The sequence below is a fragment of the Poecilia reticulata genome, linkage group LG2 (genome assembly GCF_000633615.1).
Source record: "Poecilia reticulata strain Guanapo linkage group LG2, Guppy_female_1.0+MT, whole genome shotgun sequence".
Lineage (NCBI taxonomy): Eukaryota > Metazoa > Chordata > Actinopteri > Cyprinodontiformes > Poeciliidae > Poecilia > Poecilia reticulata.
In genome coordinates this window covers 29,589,679-29,610,206 of record NC_024332.1, presented here as the reverse complement: position 1 = coordinate 29,610,206, position 20,528 = coordinate 29,589,679, and the positions used below count along the sequence as shown (strand labels likewise).

The following is a 20,528-nucleotide window of genomic DNA, read 5'->3' as shown; positions in this document are numbered from 1 at the left end:
GGAACTAAACACATTAAGGAACTAACACATTAAGATTGTAACAAGATGTCACCTGCACTCAGTTTGTTTTCCTTTTACTTTGCATGTTTGTTCTGCATTATGTAACAAAGGAAAATAAAAATCATAAATAAAAAAAAAAAAAAGTTACTGGAGTCTTAGAGAATTCTCTTAGAGCTTGCCTTACTGCTTGGAGGTGGCCGTGGGAGGATCTAAAGAAGAATATGTTCTATTTATAAAGTCAAATTAAAGTGGTGTAATTAGACTACATGAGTAATGTAAAAATCTGGTTCATTTTTAACTTTTTGAGGATTTCCTCATCATATCAGAACCTGGAGTTATCTAAATATTGTTGAAAAATGTACTTTTTTTGTGTGTCTTAGATCACTTCTGTGTTTGTAGCTGGAGCAAGAACTRSTGTGACCTGATGAAAAACAGGAGCAAGCTCCTCCTGTTTGCTCAACTTTTGCATGTATTTAGTGCAATCTGCTTTGTGAATTCATTGGAGAAAATAAATTAAATAGTATGCAGAGTGGTTCTTTAAAAAGGACTTTGAACTGCACTGGGAATTCTCCATAATAAGGATTAGGTGGACGGTCATTTTAACGTAGTTCCTCTTAGTACTATGTAAATGTCTTACCTGTATGCGGTAAGACAAAATCCCTCGTCACAGAAACCTTTTATGACATGTGCTTTCCTATTTTGATCTTCCTGATGTATCTACAGTGAAAAGGTAGGACATTAAGAAATCCTACTGAATATGATTTAATCACAATGTTTCAACTGCATTTTTTAACATTTAAAGGAAGCAATACCAATATTTGWTTTTGTTGATTACAGAATCAAAATGTTAATTTTTCATAACATTTCTCAAGGTACTAACCCAAGCTACCTCATAAGCGTCATCAGTCACACGTTCTCCACACCTGGGTTTGTTTTTGAAGTTCTTTGCTGTGTAAAATTAAAGTGATATTTATGTGTACCTCATGAGATTGTGACAGGGGTGTACTGTGTAAATAATCTTGCGACTCAAGTTGATTCAAAGTGTCCTGTGCATAAACTAGCAAAGGTAGGCCACCTCTCTGAAGTATTCCTCAGAGTGCGTGGCCGAAGAGACTCGCAGCATATGGTCTCTGCCATCTGCTGTGTCCCTTGGTCCTCCCTGACAAGCCTTTTATGGAGTCACAGTTGAAGCCACTYTCAGCCCTTATAAGATCAATGTTGGGGGTATGAGTCCAGCTTTCCTCTTCTTTCCAAGATCAATTAGCAAGGATATAAAGCTTTGGATTTAGTCGTTTTTGTTTTACTTCTATGTTCTGAATTCAATATATGGCTCAGTATTTCTTTCAAATATTTTCAGTCAGTAGGTGATATCTCTCACCCATTACATTTTTACAGGAAGCCTCTGGTTGCTAAGTGAAGAGCTGCAAGCAACCTTTCTGCTGATGATGAGCCAGACTTGTGCAGTGCCACAACTCTCTTCCTGATATCTTGGCTTGTTTCCTTTGCTCTTCCCATTGTGTCAAACAAGAGAGAAATGTGTTTCGGGTTTCAGGTATGACATCCACAGGTGTGACTCTAATTAACTCAAATGTGACACTTGACCTATAGAAGTTTCTGGAAGGAAACTCAAAAAGTTTGACCCAAGTCATATATTTTAAAAGACTGTTATCCCTGTTACTTAACCAAATGTCCAAATGTCTTAACCAATCTGCGCTTCCATTACACCTATAAAATGCCACCGGATGCTGCCTCTATGCCACGGCACATTGATGCAGTAATTCATGGAAGAGGAGSCCCAACCCAGTATTGGGTGCATAAAAATATACATACTTTTCAGAAGCCTGACACTTGTGCTTAAAACATCCGTTTTTGTTTGGGTTAATGTGGTGTACTAATTTTCTGAGACACTGAATTTAGATTTTTTTTTTTCTTACTTTTAACTGGGAAGTCAAAGTCAAGTCAAAGGGAAGTAAAACATTGCTTGGAGCCAAAGCTGTTTTCACATGCAGGTATAAGCCAAACACACTTAATCAGACTGGATGACAGGTTTGAGTCTTTAAACTTCTTTAAACTACATCATTCAGTGGTGGAGAAAACATGGGCGTTCCTTCATTCTAAAAGAACCACATGTAGGCGCGCTGAGCGGCTCAATATGCACCATGTGCAGAGGCTATTGTCCTCGACGTGATTGTCCTTGTTTCAATTCCCCGTTTCATGATTTTCGCCTCATGTCTTACGCATTTCTCTCCACCCCATTTCCTGTCAATTTACTGTTCAATAAAGTGCCAACAAAAAAAAAAAAAAAACAAGAAACACATTTGCAATTTTGCAAGAGTAAACTTAAGAGCAGGAAATATGAGGGAACTGGGCTGAAATAAGATGCAAATTGAATGGACAGGTCAAGGAAAATCCCAACTGCAAACTGACAATAAGTAAAAAAATAAAAAAACAAATCACAGAATAAGTAAACCTAAAATACATCTTTTATTATTGCTGCAATATTTTTCTTTTAGGCCACACAATTGCCTGATAATCTTTTGTTCTCATAAATATGCAATTAAAAAAATGAAAAATTAATTCAACAGTCATTCGACTGACTATAGTTACTGAAAGCTCAGAATTAAACACACTGAATACACAAACAAACACAGGAAAATATGCTGTTACAAGCAAATTAATACCCGCCTGCTATGGCTCAAGGGGTTAGGATCAATAGACTATCTGTGAGGGAGTGTTCAAAGGCATGGAGAGAATATTTAATGAATTTAGCTTAAAAGCATGTTGGCAAATTCTGCACAAATAAATGAAGATGCAACATCCTTTTTGGCATTATGATCATGTCATGTKGAAATAATATAGGGCTCATTAGATCTGAGCCTAGACAGACTAAAACTCGCTTGTTTCCCCGTGGTATTAAAACCAAATGAAATTTAGAGCTAAAGGTCCCAGTTATTTACACCGAAAGCAGAAACAAGCACATTTCAAAGTAGGCACACAGAACGTATTGTAATTCTGAGGCTATTAGCTGAATGCTGATGTAAACTAATTCCACATTCAGTTAAACATCCAAGTCATTCACAGCAGTAATTTGAATGCAGAGTGTATGCACTGTGTCAGTGTCATCGCCTTTTCTCTAGGGTTTGCTGGTACAATCCCATTAACAGATGGATAATCAAGACGGCAAGAACACCACGTTTAAAATGTAATAACACAAAAGAATGACTTTCAATGGCGGGCAGGCCCGGGCATTAAATAGCATTCAAAGCATTTTCTTTTCTCATGGAAATTTAATCAATTGCTATAAGCTACGAATTGTTGCATTGACGCAAATGTAATGAAGCATTCATTCAGCAGAAAGCAAGAATCAAAACTATCAAAACTAGGGTTTTACAGGGGAAAAGTCAAACACAAATTGTACAAATATATGAAGTGTGTCCCTATCTAATCTCTAGTGATTGAGACATTGATGCTTCTTCCAAGGTAATTTTTTGCTAAAAGAAAAAAAAAATAAATAAAACCATCTGCTTTTCATCTGAGCTATGTTACTTCCTCTGAGGTGAAAAAACACCAACATGAATTCAAGTCAAAATCAAGTCGCGGGGTAGCAGAGCTCTGTGAGGCTGAAGCTCTGATGGAAACTGCAGCTCCAAGGAGGAGCTTTGTGGAAATAAGCATCTAAATGCTCGTCTTGGTAGAGCAAGCATTTAGGTGCCCTTGAATGGCTGCCATGGAGATGCAAGCATTTCTCAAACATGGATGAAATAATTAAAGCAACACTCCAGGTATGTTGCTGATTAGGGAAAWATATTATGACATGATATAAAGTTCAAAAAATGTACTTCACATAATACACCCTTTAAAAGGGTTAATAGTGTTTGAATTCCAGGGACTTAAGGGTAGAAATGCACCATAACTGCTTATTGAGACCTGACTGGTGACAGCACCACACCAAAAGCGACCAGGGTGCGTTGACCATAACGCTCCTTAGCATGGATGCTGTTACTAGGGAATGAAGAATCAAAGGTAGCTTCTTCCAGTATCAGGKAGAAGTTTAAAAATGAAGTCAGAGGAAGTACAAAGACGTAAGAAGTTATTTAATAGTAAACTACATCCACTCTACTACCTTTGATTTAGAATGGGGCAGAGTGAAAGAAAAAGTCTTTCAGCAGGGAACAAAGTTGTTCTATGTTATCCTTTTGACCGACACCATCTGTCATAAAACATGCAGCAATATGTTGCTTGTTGTTGGCAGCCTTTTGAAAATCACAAGACAATATGTTGATTTTGTAATGCTATCTATGTTAGTCCTTAATACATGATTAAAAACGACGATGTTTCTGTTTAAGATAGCAAAACTGCTTTTTGCAGCAACGGCTCTCGCACACAGTACTGGGGCATCGCCTCTCCTCTTAGCATTAATAATTAATGATTTCTTTACAGCAGGAAAGCTAGACTAAGTATTCTCTGTGTTGTTCTTCTAGCTACTTACTTTAGTTCTCAGAAATTGCATTTGTTACAACAACAGGTAAAGATGGACTGGTATGAACACTGATGCATGACACAATTGTGCATTTACCTATTGATACAATGCATGAAAGATTTTTTGTTTATTCAAGTATTTAACATCAAATACAGTATTTTCACATTTACAAGGCCAAAGATAAACTGTGCAAAAAAATATTTGGTAAAGACATACATATATATGCATTTTTGCTTTATCATGGTGCTAAAACAAACAATAGATGTAGGCTGCAGCGCTGAAGTCTATGCCTCTAGTCTTATGGTGTATTAACAGTATCTATTCTCCACATTGACTAATGTCTCCAGAGGGTTTTCCTTCCCGAATAGCCAAGTTCCTCCTTCAAATTAGCACTTGCCTCAATCAAAATTAAATGCATGTATTCTTATCACATTTTGAGGCATGTCAGAATTCATAATGAAAATCCTGGTCATGTTTTATAGAAGTGGGAGGAGAACATTTCAATGAGTAGATGTCCTTGGGTGAATGAGGACATATTCAAGAGGAAAGAGTCTCACTGATATGAAAACGTCTACMATAAAAGAAGCAAAGTACAATGGTGTGACAGTATTTTTTTTTTATCCTCCAGAGATTCTGCATAAAGAGAAAAAAAGAGACAAGAATAAAGATTTCTGGAATAGCTATATGCTCCTAGCAAATGTACCATTATTTTCATCTATGAACTTATATCACAATAATCCACCTCAACATGCCATTGCTACAAGGATAAAAATGCAGTAAAAACAGCACAAACACAGTGCTGACTGAACAATAGGGTGTTTTTATGCAGGGGTATTTTATAAGTGTCAGTTCCAGCATAGAAAAAATGCATGAAAATATTGAGAGCACAGACAACACATTAAAGATTTGAAGACACTATTTTTCTAGCAAGTACACTGGTGCATGTAAAAGTATTCATAACCTTTGGACATCTTTTTTTWTTTCCAAGTTTCGATCATAAAGTTCAATGTGTTTTATCCGAGTTTTAYGTGGTAGAGTATTGACACAAAATAGCACACAATTGTGAAGCGGAAGAAAAAATGATACATGGGTTTTRTATTTTCTAGAGAAGAAAAACAAGTGCTCGTGAATTTGTGTTCAGCCGCCTTTCACTGCAATTACAGCCTTTAGAATGTCTGCACCAACTTTTCACATCTAGAGAATCATTTTTAGTCCATTCTCTATTTCAAAATAGAGAAAATGAAAAATGAAAAGGCTGATCTAACACAGAAATAGGACTTAATCTAATCAGTTGCCTTGCAGCTCTATCTATGTGCTTATGGTGATTTTGGAAATGGAAGGTGAATCTTTGCATAACTCGTACCATTTTTGTAGCCTCTAACAGGTGCCTGAGATGTGGATCTGTGAAGCTCTTCAATAGTTCATTAAATCTCTCGGCTGCTTCTGTTGTTGATKCTCCTCTTWCCTGGCCTGTCAGTTTAGGTGGAGACCAGTGTTTGGTAGGCTTGCAGCTGAGCCACACTCTCTCCAAAGCTTTTGATATTGTTTTAAAAACATTAAATTGACTTAAACTTCKGCACCATTTTATTGCTGCTCTGTCTGATGTGCTCCCTGGTCTCTGTGATGCTGGGGTGTTTTTTTCACTTCTGGAGCCTTTTCAGAACWGCCTTGTACTGAAGTTAAAATTAAAACAGATAGACTGATTAGGTCACCTCAGAAAGCAGCTGGTCAAACAAGATTATATAAGTGGTGTGATAGGGGGTGYTAAACAGATGCAYACCATACTTTYCAGATTTTAATTAGAAAAATKKWATGTATTTCATAATTATATACCACAGTGTTGTTGGTTATCATCACRAAATCTCAAAACACATTTAAGTGACAATGAAAAAAAAAGAAAACTTTGTTTCATATGTTTGTTTTTAAACATKAACCTTCTAGAGGTGTCTCTAAAGTTCATTTAAGAAATAAAAAGTCTGCATAGAGAACAATCAGTTTAAGTATTTTTAGTTTTTAATTATCTCCTTAGATATTACCCAACTAGTTTTTCAATTAAAAGTAAACCTATATTCTTGTAAGTTAATGAGAATTTACATCACATGTTTGGCATCCACACGGTACTAAAAAGTTAAAATTTGACTTTGAGCAGRTGCTTTGGGAAAACGGAAACATGAATTTGATCAAACTATGGCATTTTAAAAATGCTTATTAAAATAGGAACCCAAAAGGCCTAAATCAGGAACTGTAGCAGGTAAAAGAAATATGCTAAACCCTCAATTTACTATCGACAGGAACATAAATATACAAGCAGCACACATTTGACATTGAGGGTAATAGCGATAAAATATTTGCATGCTCTATTTGCCCTTGTSAAAGGTGTCCCGATATAATTACTATTATGATTAATGTACAGAATTCCCCACCGCCATGTGCTGCCGCATTTTGGAGTGACGAGCACAACAAAATTAGCATATCAAGCTCTATGTCTGGCCTTTGATGAGTTGTATGCAATGAAAAGCCAAGTGGATGCTTGTGAAGTCCAATGTGGATATTTGATCTATGTGGGGAGCACGCCGAGAAGAACCCCCAGCGCCCCCGCCCCACAGGGATGAGAGGTGAGAAGGGGAGCCACTCTGCATGTCGGTGTGCTAAGTGGAACATTGCAAATTGCTGTATTACATGTAGCAGCTGCTGATAGTTTAAAAGACCTACATTCATAATTACCTTCAACTCATGATTAATGGATATGTTTACAGGAATAAGCTATTAAATCTTAAGRCATTCCAAATGTTCCTGGGCTGCAGCACTAAGATGCAAAAAAAAAAAATGCTAAAAGAGAAAAATATCCAAAAACGTCTTCAAAATCAATATGAAGGAAAACATTCAATCCACTCAGGTTTCACCTCACGTCTCCTCAGACGTTCTCAACAAGACAGAACTGGCAGCAAGTAGCTAAAGATAGATACAATGAGGCATTGGAGRRGGTTTTGTTTTATGATGACTAGGTTTGGACCCGGCTAGATGAGACGTTGGCACCCAAAATGCCAAATATTGACTCTAAAGTCAATACAGAACCAGACCGTGATCAGGGGGATTGTTTTTGGAAAGTGCTGATCAGTGAACGGGTTGAAAAGAGGAAAACCACTGGGAACTCTGCAAAGAGTTTTTTAGGAATAAATAAACAGTGAGAAYCAAAGTGTTCACACATCATGGGAGAGGCAGATGCCAAAAAATGTCTGAACAATTACTCATGTTGGAGAAGCTTACATGCAGTACCTTGGCACCTTCGACAACAAAGAATATATATGGCCTCGGCTCTGATAGCGTATATGATTTTAGTGAAAGATCTGAACAATTATTTTTCCCATGTGCAATCATTACGCAACTTATCTGTTCAGCGGTTTTTTGAGATTATTGTGCATCTTTTGTAATCTACACCCTGTCAAGATAACATAACAATAAATATACCTAATTAATATGAAYAGATGTCCTAAAGCAAGGTTGCAGAGAAGCTATATGCTTTTTGTAGCCATAAACAAAGGCCTTGTGGAATTGGGACTGTATTTTTGATCATTCTTCCTACTAAGATTAACAGTTTATTTGAGACGGTTAGTTTCCTAGCATTTACAGCATGGCTAAGGTCAGATCTTTGTGGAGGTCAATCAGGAATCTTAATGCCAGCCTTCCAAGGCAAGATTTGAAGTGTGCCTTGGATAGTCGTTCTGCTGGAATACCCAGATTGATTGTGGTTCAACCATCTGACCCAAACTGTCACCCTCAGATAAAAAGAAATTGGTCTGGATGCTCAGCACCTCAAGTCTGCCAAAAACAGAAAACTGCTCGAACTCCAGAGTGACTGTTCATAGTGAAGCAAGTTTACAATCAGCCTGGACTGAGAGGGACTGAGAGTCCAGAAAATAGTCCTTGTTCCAACTGGCATCTGGAAAAAGGTCTAAGACAAAGAATAAATCATTTGCACAAAAATAAGAGGTATGTTTGGAGGAGCCACAGTGAGGCGTGGGTGGAATGATAAAAATGTAGGACTACCTTCAAATTGTTCACCCTACCTGACCTCAAATAAATAGTTAGATCTTTGAAACTTGGACTCAACCCTGTATGGCAACAGGGCATTGCTTCAAACAAACATCAGAACTGGTTTGGAACACAGGCAGGCTAAGGCAGACTAATATARACCTTGTGGAACGGACTCAATCGTTGCCCTTTTGAAAATGTGCTAACTGTTCTCCATAGCCTTGTCCGTGTCATAAAATGCTCCAGTTTCAATGGAGTTATACCAACTCCACCAAATATCCAGTCAGAAGCTTGTTGATAGCTTCTAAACTTGTGTAGCTTCCCTGCAACTAAGCCTGTATGTATACTTTTGACTCTGTTTGGATTAGAGAAAATCTACAGGATAAAATTGTGTATGAAATTCTTACTTTTTAGAAATTGCAGCCCTTGTGTGTTGTACAATCATTCCCCTATGCAAAACAATTATTAAATTAAAAACAAATAAAACGAAACAAAAAATACAGAATAAATATAACATGTATGACAAAAATGAGCGTATGTGTATTTCTCACCCAAATAGACTTATGCATCGTTATTTTCAACTGTATTTTGTTTGTAACTTCACTGTCTGACTTTCTTAGCATGGCACCCTTGCATAAATTGAATAAGGTTGAAAGAGATAACAGACTGTAAGCGAGCTTCTATTTTTGTAAGCATGAAGCGTGCAGCCCCGTGTTGAGTGGGCAACAGTGTTTAAAAGCAGGATTACTAACTGCTGCAAATGTGTTAATACCTGCTCTTTTTGGAAGAAATAAAAAAAAAATCCCTTTCTTAGTAACTGCAGGTTCAAATTTAATTGGGCAGTTGCTGACAGGACCCAGTAGCTCAAAATACCAGCGAGGATTTAGCTTAAATGAGTCTGACAAACATTAATTTTTTATGGCTGTGCATGCAGTAATATTTCCAAACCAATTTATAAAAAAAGGACAACAACTGTGCGACAGCGATGTGAACAAACCACACAACCTCTGTAGAAGCTTCAGCAACACTGTGTGCTTTTTACTTTCATTTGTATGTTGTAGAAATACACTAGATACTAAAATGAAAGTTTTTTCTGCCTATCTTTGTAAGATTAATAAAGTACGTAACTCGGTACGTTGCCACACTCAACCTTATAGRTGCAATGCTGACACTTAAACACCCTTCTATACACACTCTGTTGGTGACATAAAATTTTAAGAAGGAGGTTAGCAGGAAAATAGAGTTAGACTTAAGCTCTGCTGGAGGCAAAAAGCAAAATAAGATAAATGTTTGAGTCACAAATAGGATTGGAGTCAAGGAATATTTTACAGACAGTACTTTGTTATTAAAAATAGCAGCCCTGAGAACATAAAGCCTCCCTTTGTTAAAGAAACCTTAAAATTGATCTTTGCAATGGGATGTGCAGAGAAGAAGACATAATGAAATTAAATTCAGGTCAGAAAAAATATAATTACTGTAGACTGACATTGTTGACGTCACTGAAGCAATCGTCTAACTGGCCTTTTCTTACAGTCGGCTCTGGGGACTTGGGGAAGGAACTTCCCTTCTAATCCTCCCCACAGTCAGAGATGGGAAGATAAATTTGGGGTTTTCCAGTTCGTTTTTTTTTTTTTCAAAGGTTTTAATAATTACTGACTACAAACCTAGATAAATGTTGACAAGTAGCCATTTTCCTAAAGTCACTTCTTAAGTTAAAATCAAACCAGCCATGTCTCATTTAGATGCAATGGTCATCTGTCTTTGCCAAATTGAGGAGAAGCTAAGAGAAGAGTTCTCAGTAAATTACTGCATTTACCAAAAGGAAGCAAAAAGCTTTTCTATRTTCTGATATAACTACGAATAAAGGATCTTTTTTTGTGTGATAGACCAACAGAATAGACCAAAATAGTGAGGTGGAGAGAAAATCATACATAATTTGTATATTTATTTTAGAAATTTATGGAGTACATAATTAAACCACAGTTGAAGGAGAGACAGATTAAGCTAAATACAAGGAAAATCTTGAAGAAAATCTCAAAAGAAAACCTTCAAGAACTTCAGTTCCATTTTCAAAAAACTTGAAAATGGGATGGATGTTCACCTTCCAGTARGGCAACCCTAAATATACAACCAGAGCTACAACTSAACAATGAGTTGAAAGCGTATGCATGTAATAGAATGGCCCAGTCAAAGTTCAGACATTGACATTTAAAATCTGCAGTAAGACTGGAAAATTCATGTTCACAGATTCAGAATACAGAAGAATTGCACACTTTTCTTTTTTAAACACTTTTAAATGTCCTGGTTGAAAATGCTAATTTCACACAACATAAGCAAACCACTTCTGCTTTATTTTACTGTTGGCCTGTCATATGAAATCCAAATAAAATATATCAAAGTTTGTACTTGTAACATAACGTGAAAAAGTACCAAGGTATGSATACTTTTTCAATATCCTGTACATTCCTTTAATAGTAGGAACTGATTGGCTCCCAATGTTGCTGTTGTTAAATGATTATGTTTGAAATTATGCTACTGAAATGAAAGCTACTTTTTTTTTTTAAAGATTTTCTTTTACCCACCTTTACCAGGAGTTCCAATAAATTTGCAGGGTGATGTGTGTATAAATTGTAGGGCACAGTGTTTCTTGCAGCTTTCAGACAGAACAGCCGCTGAAAGAGCCCATCATGAAGCCACTTTGGCATTCATAAGCATGATTGATGACAAGGATGGAGACAGCGCTTGAGAAATCCCCTCTGCCACGGGAAAATTGATGACTGTTTGGACTTTTTTTGTCCCCCTGACGGTACCCCCCATGCTGAGACAGATTCACATTACATTTTACCGCTGAACGGAGGCACAAACATTGTTGCAGCCATATACAAACACACACACACAAAAAAAACAACCACGAGCCATATCGTCTGCACTTTCATCGCAAATATTTTGATGCTTGTTGAGGGAAATGGAGAAACATAAACACGCCACAGATCCATTGAAATTCGGGATCCCTTTAAGGAGCCTCCGGATCTATTTCCACACACRTGTGACTGACAGAAAGGTCACAATAATTTCACAACATATCGCCGCTGCAGTGAGGCATGCCGGAGAGGCAAACTTGACATGGTCACCGTGAGTATTTACTATTATGGCCCTTTTCATTGACCGGGGCAAACCTGCACAAATCAGAGTCCTCAGCGAAGGTCGTTTGCCTTCTGTATGCAGAAGATCACATAAAATATCAGCACAGTTATTTCTGTCCCACTTCTCTGTACTTACTGGCAGTAAACAGAGATGGACGTCAAATGTTAGTGCTGAATAGAAGCTCCTCTGAATCCAGCAGACTGCTGTGTGACTCACTTTCCATATCTAGTCTCAGACATTGGGTAATCCTCTCGGAGGAAACTGAGACAGCAGGGACAAGACCAAGCACAGATCAGATCCTTAACGAGTGCTGYGTAAAAGCAGACTGATGAAGAGCACGGTAGTTAATTTGTCACACCCGAATTAAAAAGTTTAAAGTTAGACGCGACTTACTGACAAGAGTGTGGTTTGGGTTTCTGGATGAGCGAACACCAAGGTCTTTTATTGCAATCCACAAGTTTATCGGGATGTAGCTGCTGACAGCTTTCAGCCGTGGTCAGCAGGCAAAGGAACGGCCTCGGGGTTGTCAAATTACCTTCTCAGCTTTTAAACTTTGGATCATAACRCAGTCTACATGCCGTCATGTCATCTGACCTGGTTCCTCTAATCAAACACAACGGCTCATGGATACGAAGACTTTCATTTTTAACTCTAAAAACATGTTTTGAACACCAGTTTAATCTAWGTGGAGTTGGCATGGACTGGTATGAGATTGTTATGATACAATGAAACATGACCTAGTTATTCTAAAACAGAAAGGCAAACAGTCTTACGACACTGCAAAAATAATGTATGAGAATTTACTTTTYATTGTCATTTTGAGTCTTAAGAAATATAAATATAATACATTATAATACAATTGATAAGTATTTTTGCAGAGATTTTATTCAAAAACATATATATATATAGATTCATTACTGATATACAATCATGAATTCAATAAGTTAGAATAAATTTGCTAATAAGGGTAATTTGTCAGAGTGAATGTAGATTTTGAAAATAGAAAACCTTGTTTTATGACGTTTCTGTCATAACAAATGTTTTTCTTTATTGGTCAGATGAAATATTTTACTTCTAAATGTTGACCTTTCATTAGCTGTAAGAATTAACAGAAATAAAGACTTGAAAACACRAGTCTGTGTGTAATTAACATGGTAACTAATATAAGGCRCTTCACTTAGTGATTTGAGTTTCAAAATTAAATTAACACTTTAATAATACTGTAATGTATTGAGGATRACTGAATGTCAACTGTTTGTTTCTGCTAAATTAGATAATTATGGGTTTCAGCTAAAATAGACCCTCCAAATTCAGTTCCTAAGAAAATGTGAATTTTGAGGCGTTAAGGGAGCCCAGATTGATTTGAAAGCAGTTTTTATTCTGTTTGCATTCTTAGATCTGGTGTCTCCCACCTTTCTTTGGCTATACCTCACAGATTCTCTATAAGGTTGAGGTCAGGTGAGTTTGCTGACCAGTCAAGCACAGTGATCCAGTGTTCACTGAACCGGTACTTTGAGAGGGAGGGCAGGTCTAAGGTCCGGCTGGAAAATGGAATCAGTGTCTCCAAAAAGCTTCTCAGCAGAGGAAGCAGCAGCTGCTCTGAAATATCCTGGTAGATGGCCGMGTTGACTTTTGAATTGATAAAACATAGTGGACCAAAACAAAAAAAGCTTAACATGGCTGTGGAAATGTCACTCTGCTCTCCTCTTCCTAGAAAATGAGGACAATAGSAGGAATAGTCCAGTTTTTGCCATTAGCCTAGGAAAACTGCTTCGATTTTCCCATTGGTTCAGGAATAGCTTCGTAGAAAAAAAAMAACAACCTTCAACTCATGCCTTTTGAGCAGCAGAGCTGGGCCAAGCGCTTAAATTTATGATGATTTATCGCTAGCCAAAAATTTTAATGGTAAAAAAAAACAGGGAAAGATCTAATGAATAGCATTTAAAAAGACAGTACAGAAAATCTGCCTTATATAACTTGATGTGTAATGTCTCAGTCTAATCTCATGTCTCACAAAGTAACAGGATTGAAACGCTGCTCATATTAAAAGCTGATGCTCAAAGCCATTACAAGAGATTTCAAGGAATCAATCCATGGAAGCTAATCACTCTACAAGCGCACACAGCATGCAGATAAAATGACTCATTCGTAGACAAGGACCAGTCATATCAGAGCTGAAATGTTTCCCGTATCATCGGCGAGCTATAAGAGTGTGGAGGCAGCTGCGTGGCCAACAGAAACACTAAGCATGAGGCTTGTAGAGTCACTCTTCACCGAGAYCCCCAAGGACCAACTAACATACAAGTGCTGCAATACGAACTCCAAGGTAATATCGTCACTTAAGCTGTTCGCCGTCTGCCACACAYGCTTGCTCCCGTGCCATCCCTTAAACAGCTCCTTAACACATTGAAAGCCCCCTGCATTGCCGTGTCACAATTGTTACATAATTACATTTATTGCTGTTTTAGGGGCTAGCAGTTATCATTTTGTGTGACTGCTCACATTATGCAGCTGTACATAATTTTTATACATGGGCTTTAAAGTGGACTTCTGGATTTAAAAATGACATCTTTCCATGTTCCCCCTTGTTTTTCCATGGTTTTATAATGATGCAAAGGTCTACCACTGCCATCTGTTTATCTTACAAGCAGGTAATATTTCAAAGGTTCAGAATCAGAATTCATTKTATTGTCCATATGCAATAAAGCAAGCAAAACAAAATAAAAAAATAAAAAATAAGCAACTTAAATAAATAAATAAAATTCCGTATGTGAAGTTAAAAACAGATCTTTGCATACACTGCATAGAAAGACATATAACCTTTTCTGCAACATTACATTTTRAAAAGGAATCTTTGGAGAGATTTTCTATGACATGATGGCACAAAAATTTAAGCGTCAGGTGCAACAAGAAGTTACTGGTTCTACATGGAGTTTTCATGTTCTCCCTGGACTTTTCTGAGTCTTACAAAATTGCAATGAGCCAATATATAAGTGAGTTCCAAAATTGTTTAAGGGCAAATGGCATGACGTTTTAATCCTGTCTTATTCAGATATAAACAGACAGCCTAGGCAAAAACCATTTACACCAGGTATTAAAATCTGTCCCCYAGCTACCTGGTTTACATGGAAGTAAACATTTGTCCATGTTATTCACTGAATTATCAGCTCAGTGATAGAGATGAGGTCCGATGTGTTTCTGTAACATCACAATTACATTTAAACACTTGCGCGGGGTTATTATTCAGACATTCATCATGCTTGAAAATTACCTATGTTGCATAATGTGGAAGGTCTTTTTGTAACAAAACTCTTGAGGGGTTCAATTATCCATCTTTAAGAGACACTAAATGAGAGGGGAGAAGGTGAATAAATAATGTGTGGCTTCACGAGTTCAGCGTCAGCAAAAAGACACTAATGATAAAAACAAACAGCCCCACCCTCCCTCAACTGTTAGCTGTGCAAAACATCTATAATGCAATCAGAGTGCTGCGATAAAACATTAAGCATGCTGCCGTTGAGCTGATATTCTGGTTAGGTGGTTGACTCAAGACACCGTGCAACCAAAAAAATATACAATTTCCAAGTAAGCGGAACCAGCCAGTGAAGGTTGACAAAGTTGTGAGGGAATATATGTTCTACTACAAAGCTGTTCARCAAGCATTTAATAAAATTTACTGTCTTCAACCTATTCCTTTAAAGGGCTGTTTATTAGGCTTTAATTAGCTGACAGCAGWGATGGAATGTTCTCCTTCTTTAAAATGAGAGTTATCTGAGTAATAACTGCAGCTTGAAAGAGAGTCCSTTCAGGTCAGAGGGAGGTCCTTCATTACTACTTAAGAGCAATTGTGGTCAGACTGCCAAACCAATCCAGATTTTAAAAATAGATAACCTTCAGTGTGTATACACCTGCATTTAACACTGTCTGGACATGATCTAATTAGCGTGGGCAAATATTACTGCCAGTTGTAAACAAGGTCAATGTATGAGTAAATGAGTTCAAAAGTCTGCTAGCCAAGTTGAAATGGTAAGCCCCAGACATGCCATCTTTCCATCCCGACCCCCCCAAACATGCATCTATGCCCCATCAAAAAGGATTAAATGCCAACTAGAGTTCCTCCAGCTCAATAGTTAATTCTATTGACAGTTACCCAGCTCAATATTACATGGACCCCAGGTTGCTCAATGGGACAGAACTAGTACACCCTTTACCTATGTGGGAAATCCAGAGCTCAGTTTCCAAGAGGCCTTTCTTTCCTGCCAAACTCCTACGTCTATTTAAAGAGGCCATGGCAAGGTTAAACCTCCAAAATGGTCACTGCAATCTTGATTCTACTGTGGGTGAGAAAGATTTATTGCAGCAGACACCTAGACCGATCAAATCATTAGCCTTAAGAAACAAAAGCATATAGGACTGTCACCAATGCAGATAGAGGGAGTCTGTGCAGCCTGCAGCCTCCACTGGAATTGTGGGTTATTTTCCAAAGTTTATACTGTATTTTGACTGATTTGCAGTCAGTAGGAGGGATCCAACCCTGTTATAAAACGTAAAAAGTTTATTTAGGTTCAGGGTTTTTTTAAGCTTCCTCTCCATTCCTGACTACTTGTGTGACCAGCAAACCTTACCTTCCAACGAGGAGACTATTATTTTCAAAGCAGAGAATGAGGCACAGGTTAAGTCAAGAATGTCAGGTTAAGTCAAAAAAATGCGACGCAAATAAAGCTTGCTCCACTTTATTTTTAAATAAGAAGTACTTTCTCCACTCTTCAGAAGGACATAAGCTTAACGCCTCAAATTTGTATTTATAATTGATTATTAAACTAACACWTTTGCTACAATTTGGATGATCAACTAGAAAGGAGATCATTCTAAATTGCATGAGTTAATAGAAAGACAGTGGAAATGTTTTTGTTTGTCGTCTTACACTTGTTGCATASAGTTGTTTTAAATTACACTTGTGACAATTTAACGTTTCAATCAAGAAGGCAATTCACTTATTAGTTATGTCATGATTATAATGGRATCTACATAATTTACTGTGGGATCTACACTGTTAGAATACAGACGATGCACTAAGGTGCAAGCCTGCAGCGGACGATTTTTSCTGAGTTACATGTTGGCTCTGCAGGAATTCTTTTAATATTGCAACWCCTTCAAAGATCACAACAAAAGTAGTCAATATGCCGTCATCATGATATTAAAGAAAAAGAGAGAAATCTATCACGAGATTAGCTATGATGTCGCCAACACAGATCTATAAGATTTAATCAGTTTGTTATTCAACCAATCCCTGAACAGGTGTGCCTGTTATCAAATATGCAGCTTTTAACGTGTGCCAGATTCCCTGCTTTATGGAAAGAGTCGCTGATGATGGAGCATTACGCTAATGACGTGCGACAATCCGGCCGGGACAGCTTGAAAACAAAGCCTTTTGAACTCATTTAAAACTGATTTGATTTGGGTTGCAGCAAATACTGGTTTAAAGTTCAAACTAGGAGTCATGTTATTATTCAAGTTCAGCTAAAACGTGCACATCTTATGCTTATAGTTAAGGCAACAGCAGTGAATGATGTATTAACTAAATGAAAGAAGCATAAGGTTTGAACATTTCAGTGCGCAACGACAAGCACGTCTATAGGTGTGCCAATTGCTGTATGCACTCCATTATATCTTCTTTGTGTCTTTCTAAGTAACAAACGTTATAGAAGGTTGCACAATTACAATGACGGCAACAACAATAAAAACAGATGTAGTGGTGTTGCCGGGGTAAAGCGTGACCCTTGTATGGAGGCCTTAGTCCTTGACGAGGCTGTCACAGTTACAAGTCCTGGCCTGATGACCTTTGCCGCAAGTCTTCCCACTCTCTTTCATAATCCAATTTCCTGTCTGACAACTGTTAATAAATACCAACAAAACCTTTAAAAAAAAAAAAAGAGCAGATGCACTTGTAATATTTCCTTGCTGATAACATTTTATTTTCCTTTAGATCTGAACACCTGATTAATATTATGAGTGATTACAAAAAAAGTGCTTCAGGTTTTTTTGATATAGTCATTTTGAATCCAACTGAAAATGAAAGAACTATGAGACCATCCAATTTTATGCATCAAAGGATGCGTCACTAAGCTTTATCTGATTTTTTTTTTTTTTTATTAAACTAAGAATAGGGCATCAAAGTACATGATTTCGGTCGACGTATTTATAGACAGAAAATGTTGGGAGACTTTGGTTTGACCCATTTGTTGAATAGCGGAAACACAACTGTGATCAGAATAAAACTGATTCCAATCTATTCCTAGTTGGCTGAGACATTATAATAAAAAAAATAAATAATAATTATTATTGTAACTGTTAGAAATGAAGCAATCAGTGGTTTTAGTGATAAACCTGATAACTTTTCAGCAGTTTATTATAGCTGTTTTACAATGAAATTACCATTAAAACAGCACAGTGTTACCATGATTTTAAAAGCAGAAAATCTTTTCTAAGAAATACAGACAATTTATCTCACAACAAGGCAAAAGGTTGTAAAAGATATTTGAATTCCAAAAGAATCTTAAACATGTTGGRCTTTGTGAGGAAAGCATTTTGAGGATGTTTTTTCCTTACTACATACAAAAGGAAACAGTATGAGTAGTCCTTTGCCTCCAGAAGCCACTTAGTGCCTCGAAGGTAATCCAATCAAAGTTAACTCTCATACTCTCCTCAAAATGTTCTCATTTTTCTCTCTTAGCTTGTTAACAACTTGGAAGTTTTCTTGAACAAACAGCATTATATTTCAAGGTCTATGTTTTTTTAAGGACAAAATACTTTTTTTTTTTCAGATAAAAGCATGAATATGAGTTGCAAGACACTTTGCATGGAAAGCRTTTATTTCAACCAATGATCATTTGTGAATTTGTAAATCAGTGTGTTTGAGCGGTGAGTTTGATGAAAATGTGCAAATTGCCATTGCTTTAATAATTTAAAAAGTAATAAAGCCACAACCGATTCCACATTCCATGATTCATTTAAACATGCATGAGACAACAAACCCCAGCTGAGTTCTTGACAAATATTTTAAGGCAGCTACCACAACCTATTACTTTTTATTAAGCAGCTAATTTCTAAATTTATTACATGAAAATATAAAATATGACACTGACCCGTGAAAATTACAAAAGGACCCCTAATCACAAAGTGTTGCTCTTCCACAAAGTGACCCCAGAGTGACTGTCAGGTCAAATACGTAACACATTTTAGCACCCCATAGTAATGTGACAACTGTATGCCCCAACTCTAATGCCTTTGTTATACTGATAAACTTGATGAGTTTCAAGACAATAATCACAATACGATTTTTAAAAAAATAAAAATAACTAATACTAATTTGTATTTATTTATTTGTTTATCCTAGTTATTAGAGCTTTCAATTTAGAACAAGTTCGCTGAAAACATAGTTGAAACCATGGTAACACAGCTGTACGTTGTTATTTCATTTAATTTTAGCCACTTTTTACGCCCGCCAGTCAGAAATCTCTGCTGGACACAGTCAGACCTGAAACCATCAATGAATTCATGAGRGGACCCTAGCAGCGTTGGAACTTTTGGAAAGAAGTGAACATAAATAGACAAGGAGCAAATCGTCTCACTTTAATGAATAAACCAGCCAGATCTATAGCTGCCTCACTGGTGCAAGCTGAGGGACGCAGGGAGGCTTCACCTGATCTTAATCAATATCCAGATAGTTAAAGCCCTTTAAGCAGCAGATCCCTCACACGAGGACTTTAAGTGACAGGTGGTTGATATGTTACATCAGCGATCTGTATAATATGCAAGCAAAGGGTTCAAAATGCACTCCCCCCCTCCCCCGTTTTTAAAAGTGACCCAAATATATCCTTATATATGTTGTTAATAAATTACTTTATAGCAATCCTGAACTGTCGGAAAGGTTGCGCGGACTTACCTGGGATCTCCTGGTGAGGAACATGTGCGAAGGCGAAGCCCCTCTCAAGGCAAGAGTCCCTCACCTCGCTGCAGTTCCGTGCTTTAAAATCTGCTCTTGCTGCGACTGACAGCACAGAAAAAGTGCAGATGATAGTCTCTAGTCTCAGCATTGTTCACTTGTGTAAAGGTCCTTCAGGGATTTTAAGGTTCCCAGCCGTAAAGAAATAAAAAATAAAAAATAAAACTCCCTCCTCCTGCAGCAGGTCCGCAGGTACTTAATGACTGCTCATGTATGTTGTTTGGAGCTCAACTAGTATGAATGTCTATACCGACACATTTCCCGGAGCAGAGCGGCAAGTCGAAGCGCGGCCGAGAATAAGTGGCGCAGAGAAAAGGACTGTGTAGGTGCCACATGAATTCAAGAGGGTGGCTCAACTTGGTCCAGCGAAAGGAGCCCCTCTGGAGGSTGCGCTGAAGTGGAAATGGTGAGGGCTGCTGGAGAGCGCTGCGTGCTCGGATCAGACGGACCGGCAAGGACAGAGCGGGACACAAAATATGGAGTGGAATCAAGCCTCATCCATTTCAGCTCAGCGGGGAAACGGGCTGGACTGACATATAGGAACAAACATGCTGCCACCACTGGTAAATATGGATGGATGGACTCTTAGTATAAATGTAGATTTCATTGGAGGATCATGTATTCACTCTGAAATCGTTAAATACAGCCCAACATTTAAACTCAGTGCAATCACTGAGTGTGATGCAATCGTAATTGATAAATAATTGAGGCTGCCCCAATGATCTAAATGACTACAAATGTCAAAACTGGAAATGTTTAGTTTCATCTGTGAAGATTGGACCCTGCTTAATGGTCCAATGCTTCCAAAGCTTATAAGAAACAAGTTTTGCGTTTATTTAGAATATACAGAAATAAAAAACACACTAG

The 20,528-nt window shown here is 37.5% G+C and overlaps 1 protein-coding gene across 2 annotated transcripts in view; it reads right to left on the bottom strand.

The window, feature by feature from the left end:
• The window catches only part of LOC103458997 (glypican-6-like), a 99,915-nt gene extending 79,761 nt beyond the window's left edge, over window positions 1-20,154 (bottom strand). Inside the window, exon 1 of one of the 2 annotated variants that reach the window (XM_008400172.2) lies at window positions 19,602-20,154. In XM_008400172.2, coding sequence (XP_008398394.1) covers window positions 19,602-19,752 — 151 coding nt within the window. In that variant the 5' untranslated portion in view covers window positions 19,753-20,154. The remainder of the gene's footprint in view (window positions 1-19,601) is intronic. The other variant, XM_008400179.2, reaches the window with a different exon arrangement.
• Between the last annotated feature and the right edge of the window lie 374 nt (window positions 20,155-20,528).